General features: G+C 38.7%; 2 protein-coding genes across 2 annotated transcripts; one reads left to right on the top strand and one right to left on the bottom strand.

The window, feature by feature from the left end:
- Positions 1–602: 602 nt before the first annotated feature.
- LOC115773008 (cocaine- and amphetamine-regulated transcript protein-like) lies at positions 603–1,425 on the bottom strand. Its single transcript, XM_030719499.1, has 3 exons — positions 1,276–1,425; positions 973–1,053; positions 603–731 (listed from the first exon to the last, which is right to left on the bottom strand). The coding sequence occupies exons 1-3, from the start codon at positions 1,423–1,425 to the stop codon at positions 624–626; spliced, it is 339 nt and encodes a 112-aa protein (XP_030575359.1). The 3' UTR covers positions 603–623.
- A 2,027-nt stretch (positions 1,426–3,452) lies between these two features.
- Positions 3,453–8,778, top strand: yju2 (YJU2 splicing factor homolog). The gene is made up of 8 exons (XM_030719125.1): positions 3,453–3,582; positions 3,837–3,937; positions 5,124–5,268; positions 5,361–5,495; positions 5,574–5,755; positions 5,845–5,995; positions 6,897–7,068; positions 8,391–8,778. Exons 1-8 carry the CDS (start codon positions 3,559–3,561, stop codon positions 8,510–8,512), a joined length of 1,032 nt encoding a protein of 343 aa, XP_030574985.1. The 5' UTR covers positions 3,453–3,558; the 3' UTR covers positions 8,513–8,778.
- The last annotated feature ends 1,893 nt before the right edge of the window (positions 8,779–10,671 follow it).

The following is a 10,671-nucleotide window of genomic DNA, read 5'->3' as shown; positions in this document are numbered from 1 at the left end:
TATTACAGAGATGACAGCTGATGTGCTGGAATTCAGCCGCGCACCAGTGAATGGGCAGGAAGAGGCTTAAGTATTGATCACGAGTGGCAAAAGGATCGATATATTTTTATTAATTGCCTTTCCCATTGCGGATTACCGCCATGTATATTTTATAATAGCCCATGTAATATATATACCGCAAATGTACTGCAGTAACACGCTACAGACCCTTGAATTCAAGTTCATTTATTGACATTTGCATCTTACAAATCTATTTAGAAACTAGCTGTGCGGTATTTTCCACAAACAGAAAAAACGAGAAATAAATATATTAAACTATTGTGACAAAAAAATAAATAAAAAGTCTTCCGCAAGATATCCCAGTCATAAACATTTTGTTTCCTCCGTAACACAATAAATAACACGGACGGAAATCTTAAAATAAATAAATAAAAAACAGAATCACACAAACCTTTATTCAGAACAGTCAAGGTTTGTAAAGAAAAAAGTCACATTTACATCGCATGTTGTTTTCTATCACAAATATTAGTTGCAGGCCTCCCTGTCAATTCTCACATTCATCATTTTATCAGCCCTGATCTCTTCCTTTATTTCTTGCACTTCTGTTAGCTTTTTCCCCTCTATCACAAACATTTGAGAACATAGAAGTTACAAGAAGTCCCCCGTGGACAGCTACACAGCGTGCCAATACGCGCGCCTTTACGCACGGCGCAAGGCTCCCCTGCGTCACACTGAAACGGTAACATAAAAACAGTAAATAGCAGACAAAAAATGGTTAAAAAAATTTTTTTTCATGGATTTATAGAATCTAAAAATCTTGACTGTATCAAGGCAAATCTTCAAAAATTCATTTTTTCCCCCCTACCTATTATAAAATTGGAGAATATTCACAAAGAAAACTGTTGACAAACTAAGTCGTTGTCCTAAATGTAATATGTTTTGAGAAGTTTTAGTTCTCATTTCTGTGCTTACCGAAGGTAACCAGCCATGCTTTTTCTCTAAAGGCATCTCTTTGCTCCTCAGCTTCTCCAGAACTTCTTGCAATGCGTCAATCTGCACAGGGAGAAACGACGTGTAAAGACGCATGGTAGCCTAAAAAAATCTCAATATTTGTGGTGTAAAATATGTTTGTAAGAAAACTGCTTTTCAAATAATTTAATACTGTAATAATTTAATACTGTAATTAAAGACAAAAATTAAATTAAATTAAAATTAAAATCCTTCTTTAACCCAAATTACACAGATCCAATCCACGTTTCCAATAAAAGCTCTCACCAGGTCTTTCTCTTGTTGGGCTTTCACTGTGAAATCCAACGAGCGCGTCTCCAATGAGGAATCTTCTGCGCGAACGAGCCACAGGTAGGTGTAGCAGCAGGTGACTGCGAGGAGGAGAGTCCGCGCACTGACCATGGTGTTCAGACACATACAGGAGGAGTGCTTCCTTTCAGCGGCTGGAACTCTTTTCTTGTAGACAAAAGCGTCTTGGACATGTGGAGGGTTTGGATGTCTTCTGTCTACAGAAGCTGTCTTTATAGGCTCTTTGCAGATGCTGCTGACATCAGCCAGTCTCTGAAATATTCATGGAAACTTTGACATGGGTGACACTGCTCAGCACCTTTGTATCTTTAACAGGAAGCGACAAGAAAGGATGGAAATCAAAGGTGGATTTGATACATTAAATTGGTCAAAGTGATCATGAAATCAAATAGCAATCAAACTCATTTATCTGAAACTTTTCATTCCAGTCTTCCAATCTGTTTCAGTTAAGTGATCCCATTGAATTCCCACCAAATCGTTGTTTTTCACCTTTATCTGTGGCCTTTTTCGGTTAAACAAATATCTGCCTCATTGAGGCGTCACACTGATGTGTCAGAATCAGAATGAAAAATCAACACATGCAACAAATTTCACCGAGTGAAGATGCAAATCTGCATTTTGATTGCACAGTAATCTAAAACATAAAACAACACCAAAAAAAAAAAGAGAAAACAAGAGAGATTATTCAAATTTATGAAAATGGTGATAAACCTTTGTTTCCCAATTACAAACTGATTTCTCAGCTTTTTCAGTTCTGGAGGGGAGAAAAAAGAAACAAACAAACAAAAAAAACTGTTTCTGTAAAAGCTTGATTGAAAAATAAAATGTACGGTGTGACTACTGGCTTTCAGGTAAATAGTACCACCTGAATTACTGTGATGGTATTGGGATATATCCAATATATCAAATGCAATACACCACAAGGAATGTGGGGATGTGACTTTAAATAAAGTATTTGAGTCTATAGATCACAGATTATCAATGAAAAAGTTGGAAAATTACAATATTAGTGGGATAGCACACTCATGGCTACAGTAACTGTGATGACAGATATCAGCAGGTGCAAATAAAATATTTGTTTTTGTCTAATTTATTATTTTTCTTTGGTCTTTGTTTTTAATGAAATCTAGTTATAAAGGTATTCCTATTTAGAATGTAGACCCTGCTGTGGTGTAAAAAGGGTAAGTAGAGCCTACACCTTTTCTGTCAATACATTTTGTTCTTTCCATTGAAGTAAATTCCTTGTTTTCAAAAAAATATATATAATAATAATCCTAACACTAACTGAAACAAAACTCATTATTAAAAAGTATTATATTAGCCACACGTATTAGTCACATCTTATACTAGAATCATTTGTTTCATCATATTCTGCCCTTCTTCTGACATCACTGCAGTTCAGCAAAGCTTAAATCAGACAGGCTGACCCACACTGAGACCAATCTGTAATCAAGATCCAATTTCCTTTTGTAGGAATAACCTTAACCTCCCTCTTACCCTCCCAAGAGTAATGTAGATGTATATGTGTGGCTGACAGGCTTCTGTTTACACACCAAACCGTATTAGCGACCTCTACATCACTGACAAATCTTTTTTACCCCAGAGAGGCCATTCATTCGCCATGCTGGTCATGATCCCTTCCACTAGCTTGGAAAAAAGAAACAGCAGACTGCACCTCAGGGCAGTGTTCAATATATAAAGCTTATATGAGTCATTCAGGTTGAATTACACCAATGGAAAAATGTATTTCAAGATCTTTTGACAGAGAGATTCAAGCAGAAAAGTACTTCTTCTTGATATTGTCATTGCTTGGAATTGCTACATCTATCACTACAGCCTTCCTCCTCTGCTTGTCCACCACTGCATTCGGTTGCTTAGCCATCATTAATTTGACTGTCTGTATCTGGAAGTCCGACAGGCTCTTGCCTTGTTCATTCTCAACCACACGTGGTGGTGTATCCCATTTTGACCTTAAGGACTTCCAGGCTAGATTCAGCACAGATTTTTTTTTTTTTTTTTCCCCAGTATATATTCAGTGTTTTTATATACTGGGAGTTTTTTCTAACAATATTCAATTTCTATTGTTGTAGTTACTCAAGTATACAGCGCGGGGGCGCTAGCACAATTTGAAGAACGGAAAATATTAATAAGGCACCCGGAAGTGTATCTTGCAGTTTAGGAGCGGTGTTGTGACTTTACAACGTTTCTTTTTTGTAGGTTTGCGCGACAGCAAAAGCAACAATGTCCGAAAGAAAAGTATTGAATGTAAGTATATGAACCTTAACGTCGTACTTTAGTGCTGTTATTAAAAATAATAAAGGAACCAAGCAGGCTGAGGTTAGCAGTGTAGCTAAGTGTGGCATTTTAAATAGTCTTTGCGTACTTTAACTAAAAGCTGGTAGGTAGCATTGTTGTTACTACTGATATTGGGTCTCAAGACATTTTTGTAATAAAATCAAAATTTATTGGTCGCATGGCTGCACGTTCATCAGCTAACTTGTGTGCTTTGCTGTCCACAGAAATACTACCCTCCGGATTTTGATCCTTCCAAAATCCCGAAGCTAAAACTCCCCAAAGATCGTCAGTATGTGGTCAGGTTGATGGCTCCGTTTAATATGAGGTATGTATCTCCATGATGCTCCTTCAACATCCGTGGTTATACAGCGCTCCTCAAGTTTAACTTTCACTGAAACGCTGCTGTTGTGGCAAAGGGTGCGATTTTATTGCAGAGGTACTGTTATCAATACACAACCAAACATGGATGTGAGAAGGCAGACGAGAACATCCCATACAGAGTTATGAATGGACTGGTACTTACAGTTGCGATCAGATGTTTATATACACTCATCATGGGCATGAATGCCATGGTAATTTGGGACTTTTAACAGTTTCTTTGTTTATTAATGCTTTCTTTTCTTTGTTTTTCTATTTGGATTTTCTCTGTTCAATGCAGCATCCAAATTATACATACAGGCACAAATATATTCATACACTCAATTAAATCTTTTAATAAGTGGTGCTGAAGATTCTACAATGTCTTTTAACTTGAGTTTGCAATAGTTTTAAAGAATGGGACACATTTAAAAAGTAGAGTCAGCTGTTCTTAATAACTTGGGAAAATGACCTTGTTCATCTGTCTTTCACCCAGAAAACATGGGTATGGATAGAAATCACTCAGTTTCACTTTTTTTTTTTTTATTCTCAGTTTCAGAAAAATGACCGTATAGCAACTGATGTCATTGTGTTGAATTTGATTATATGACACAAATGTGTATAGAAAGGCAAGACACTGGAAATAAGTCAGTTACATCTGCCATATCTGTGTATTTGGCAGGTCTGGTTAAATTCTGGATATAATCATATAGATTGCTTCTTTTTTTTTTAATTCTCTTGATAGTTTATAAATTTTAATTATATAGTCTTTAAATAAAGACTTTACAGAGCTGAAGTAGTAACGTAGCCTTTGTATTTTTCAAGTTGTTTGAGCAAGTAAGGCTGTTGCAGAGCTTTCTTTACAAATGGCGATAATGCTGAGTTCCAGGTCCTGTTTAGTCATGGTCCCAAGATGTTACAATCCATTCTGTCATATTTCTGTTTTTCAGTGACTGCAGAGTATAGTGTTAAGGTTATTTATGGCTGTCAGACCCAGAGTCTTGGTTGGTTTGTTTATATGAAGCCAACAATCTGTTTATTGGATATAGGTTGTATTTGCAGTAGAATCTGAGCTGCTGTTCTGATACAGGGGCTTTCTGGTTTCCCTAAATGACTTGTGTCAATATAGGGTCATTATTTCTGGTCCCTTGCAGGTGTAAAACATGTGGTGAGTACATCTACAAGGGGAAGAAGTTCAATGCACGCAAAGAAACCGTTCAGAATGAGACGTACATGGGACTACCCATCTTTCGTTTCTACATCAAGTGTACCCGCTGTCTGGCTGAGATTACATTTAAGGTGAGCATGAATGCTGTGATATCTAAGAGCTATCTCTGGTATTAGGCATAAAATACCTACTCACAATGTTATATCTTATGACAACATCGTAGACTGACCCAGAGAACACAGATTATGCCATGGAGCACGGCGCAACAAGAAACTTCCAGGCAGAGAAACTCATTGAGGAGGAGGAGAAGAGAATTCAGCAGGAGCGGGAAGACGAAGAACTGAACAACCCCATGAAGGTCAGTTTTTAGAAGTAATCCACTGTCCTTACTTAAATTGGCACCTGAAACACGAATGGTTTTCCAATCTTTGCCCAGGTGCTGGAGAACCGCACAAAGGATTCAAAGTTAGAGATGGAGGTTTTGGAGAACCTACAGGAGCTGAAGGAGCTGAATCAGAGACAGGCTCTGGTGGACTTTGAGGGAATGATTGACCAATACAGAGAGATGGAGAAGAGGGAAAGGGAACGAGAAAAAGAGGAGGATGAGCGTGAAATGAAGTGAGTCATGAATGTTCAGAAAAATGGGCAGTGTTATAATGCGCACATGCATGGATACATGGAAAATAAAATTAAACTTTGTTTAACAGAGAGATGTTGGATTGTGCCCTCGTGAAAAGACTCAGAGACTCTGACTCTGATTCAGAAAAGGAAGAAGAGGGCAGCAGCGAACAGTCAAACAAGTCCGGCTCAGAGAGACCGACAGATATCCTCACTACTGACAAACCGATTGAGGCACAGGTCTGTATAACCATCCACATTCAAGAAAGTGAGTTTGCACATTCCTGGGCTCATGTGTCAAGATTGTTTAGAAATAATCCTCAAGATTTCAGTCATCAACTTAATTTTTCATCTAACTGAATGCTTCTTTATGTTCCTTTTGTCCCTGCAAAATTTAAAACTTTGAATAAAAGACTCTGTCTTGTTTTTAATAGTTCAGAGTTTGGGAATGAATCTATTGGGTTGGATTTTCATAAACCTGGTCACCTGACACAGCTCATATCCAATGTGCCAGGCTTGTGCCAAGCTCACTTTGGTATTTTTTGTGGCCAGGTGATCCCTCTGACATCATGAAGAACACATTATTATACAACTCCAGATCCACAAAGGTTTGGCTGTTATGTGAAATGTAAATAAAACAGAATGCAATGACTTACAAATCTTGTAAACCCATGTTTTATTCACAGTAGAGCCTAAAACATATCAAATGTTTAAAATGTAATATTTTATTATTAAATGAAAAATATCTGCTCAGTTTGATGGCAGCAGTATGTCTCAAAAGGTTTGGGACAAAGCCTGTGTAGCATCACCTCTTCTTTTAGAAACAGTTTGTAAATGTCTAGGAGTTGAGCAGGCCAGTTACTCTACGGGCCCAGGTCTGTCAGGTGACCATGTTTATGAAAACTCAGTCTAATATATTCATCCCCAAACTACAAACCATAAAAAACAAGACATAGTCCTTTATTCAAAGTTTGACATTTTTTTAGGGACAATAGGAACATGAAGGAGCACTCACAGTTGAAAAACTATAGGTGATAGGACTGAAACCGATACAGAACTCCCAGATCATAATGGGAATTTTTCAAGTATTACTGACAGAAAAGCCTAGAGGACATAGTGAATTATCTCATCTTTTCCACAGGGACCCTCAACTGGAGGAGCAAAGAGGGCCAAGGTGGAGAGCTGGGAGAGGAGTGTTGGGACATTGGGTGGTAAAGGAGCACTAGGTTCCCTGGTCGTGCGAAAGAAACCAGCAGTGACTACGAGCAAACCCAGTTCACTGGCTGGAACTGTTGCTCCTATCTCACAAACGGGTAACTAACTCATCAGAATCCTGTATACTTTTACCTCTTTCTTTTGAAGTCTGTGGTATTATATACTTTTTTTCTCCACCAAACTACACTATATTGCTAATATTCGCTCATCTGCATTCACATGCATATGAACTTGAGTGATATTCCTTCTTAATCCATAGGGTTTAATATGATTTCAGCCCGGCCTTTGAAGCTATAACAGCTTCGACTCTTCTGGGAAGGCTTTTCACAAGGTTTAGGAGTGTGTTTGTGAACTTTTGACCATTCTTCTAGAAGCACATTTGCGAGGTCAGACACTGATGTTGAACAAGAAGACCTGGCTTGCAGTCTTCTACAAGTTCTTCCACATCAAACTTGCTCATCCATGTCTTTATAGACCTTGCTTTGTGCACTGGTGCACAGTCATGTTTGAACAGGAAGGGGCCATCCCCAAGTTGTTAACACATGGTTGGGAGTATTGTTCAAAAAGTCTTGGTATGCTCAAGTTCCTTTCACTGGAACTAAGGGGCTGAGCCCAACTCCTGAAAAACAACTCCACACCATAATCCCCCTTCCACCAAACTTTACTCTTGGCACAATGCAGTCAGACAAGTACTGTTCTGGCAACCTCCAAACCCAGACTCATCCATCAGATTGCCAGACAGAAAAGCGTGATTCATCACTCCAGAGAACATGTCTCCAGTGCTCTAGAATCCAGTGGCGGCATGCTTTACACCACTGCATCTGATGCTTTGCTTTGCGCTTGGTGATGTAAGGCTTGGATGCAGCTGCTTGGCCATGGAAACCCATTCCATGAAGCTCTCTATGCACTGTTCTTGAGCTAATATGAAGGCCACATGAAGTTCCGAGGTCTGTAGCAAATGACTCGGCAGAAAGTTGGCAACCTCTGTGTGCTACGCGCCTCAGCATCCACTGACCTCCCGCTGTGATTTTTATGTGGCCTACCACTTTGTGGCTGAGCTGCTGCTTCCACTTCATTATAATACCACTAACAATTGACTGTGGAATATTTAGTAGCAAGGAAATTTCAGGACTGGACTTGTTGCACAGGTTGTATCCTATCACAGTACCACACTGGAATTCACTGAGCTCCTGAGAGCGACCCATTCATTCACAAATGTTTGTAGAAGCAGTCTGCATGCTTGATTTTTATACACCTGTGGCCATGAAAGTGATTGGACCACCTGAATTAAATTATTTGGATAGGCGAGTGAATACTTTTGGCAATGTAGTGAATGTCCTTAATGTTCTTGCTTGTTCACATCTTTGATTAAAAGTTTGTTTTTTGATTCATAAGGCACCGTCTTTGTCTTGTTTTTCAGATTCAAAGCCAGAGACAACAGACTCCACAGATGCTTCTAAACCCGTCACCACACAAAATAGGTCATCATCTCTCAGCCTGTTGGGGGCGTATTCAGACAGTGACAGCAATGACAGCGAATGAGAAGATGACTCAAGTGACTGACATCCAATTGTATGACTGGTGCAGAAAGGAATACAGTGCTTAAGCCCTTATTGTAGTGCTGTACAGAAATTGAAATTTTATCGAAATCAGCTTATGGATTTTTTTTTGTTTCCACTTTAAATCCTGTCAGATCTGCTGAAAGATGGATCTGTTCCTGACCTTATTGTTGCCTCATTGGAAGGCATATTTGTCCTGTGACCATACCTGCTTTATATTTTAATGTTTATTAAAATGTCTGTACTGTTTGTATGTAGCATTTTCTTAAACATACTCAATGTTTTCAACCTTGATAGTGTCTTAAACTAATGATCATAATTCTGGTGTTCCCAAGCTAGCTGAGAGACATAATCTCCCAACATGCCAAAGGGAGAGCCCAGACACCTTTCAGAGGAAGCTCATTTTCAACATTTGACTACAGACTGGCACAACATCTGCAGCACTGCAGATGCTCCTCTAATCCATCTGTTAAATCTTCCAATAACATATATGAGATCTAATGGAGAACGGTTTTTCAGAGTGTGACGTCAAGATGACCCTGAGCGGCAAGGCTTTAAATCACGGGAGGCAGACTTTGTTTTTATACCCCATTTTCCATTTTATTTCTCAGGCTCAATTTAGACAGTTAAACTCCATTGCCCTGTGAAGCAGGTGTGGCCTTTCCAGAAACCCAACCAAGTACAAAAAAAAAAGACAAAACCCTTTTATACCCAGCTGCTGATGAGCCACAACTTGCAGGAGTACCACACATTTTAACAACAACAATAAAATACACAAACAGTCAAACAACAACATTTACAATTAAAACCATCACCCCAAACATCTCCATAACCCAATATCTACAATAAAACCAAATACCCCTACAAAACGCCTAAAAAATCCCAAACAACTCCCCCACCCAACTTCCTCCTTGGTCTCTCCCGGAACCTTTAAATAGTGTTCAGACCCCTGAGGACACATTTGCCTGAACACACCCTGGAAGGACAAAAGAAGAAACAGGTATGCTACACCACAAACCCACTTGCACTATATCTGCATAAGTTAAACACACACACTTTTCTTAACCACAGATCAATTATATTTGTGGCTAACACTAATTCTTTATTTTACAGCATCTGCCTGCCACACACCGAGTAACTGCTCACGTGCCTGGAAGACAGAACCATACCAATTATTAAAATACTTAATAAAGAATCAATAAATATTTAAGGGTCCTTATTTTTGAGTGTATGTCAAAAAGTGCTAAGTGCCAATAAAGTACAAATGTGTCCCAACATTTACTACCCAAAACCATACAAATAAATACAAACAAGTAACGAAAAACCTCTTCGTTACATAGTCAAAATTGTACATACAGGCACAAATATATACAAACACCCCCACTAATAGTGGTTAAATGTCAAGTTGCACCTTAACCATGTGCTTTGGTAGCCATCTGATACTGTATAATTCTAGCTTTTGACCCTGTGTGGATTAGAGAAAATTCCAAATAATTTCACATTTGTGCACTCAATTCTTGTTTTTTAAAGTCATTAAAGATGTATGATGTGCAATCATTCCACCCTGGAAAATGAACAGCTTGAAGAAATCATTAAATATCCCAAAAATTGCCATGACATTCATGCCTATGATGAATGGATGTAAACTTCTGACCCCAACTGTCAGCACTAATACCAGTCCATTCCAGGGCGATGTTCTCTTCTGCCTCCTTGGATCATTATTGTTTGGTTGTGTTATGATAACAGTACATTTTTAATAAAATCGCACCCTTTGCCACACCAGCTGCATTTCAAACAAAGTTAAATCTGAGGAGTGCTGTATAACCATGGATGTTGAAAGAGCTTCATGGACATGCGTAGGGAAAATCCATACCTCGTGTTAAAGATGTTTGCTGTGGAACAGTTCAAAGAAATCATTAAAAGCCCCCAAATTACCGTGACATTTATGTCCATGATGAGTTTATGTAAACTTCCGACCACAACTGTCAGTACCAATTTCTGTGTTCTCGTCTGCCTTCGCATCGTTATTGTTTGGTTGTGTAATGATTACTGTACCTTTGTAGTAAAATTACACCCTTTGCCATACCAGCTGCATTTCAAACAAAGAAAGCTAAATTGGAGGAGTGTTGTAAAACCACAGAT

Source organism: Archocentrus centrarchus, chromosome 22 (genome assembly GCF_007364275.1).
Source record: "Archocentrus centrarchus isolate MPI-CPG fArcCen1 chromosome 22, fArcCen1, whole genome shotgun sequence".
Classification (NCBI taxonomy): Eukaryota; Metazoa; Chordata; class Actinopteri; order Cichliformes; family Cichlidae; genus Archocentrus; species Archocentrus centrarchus.
Note: the sequence above shows the minus strand (reverse complement) of the source record. Positions and strands in the feature narration are given on the sequence as shown.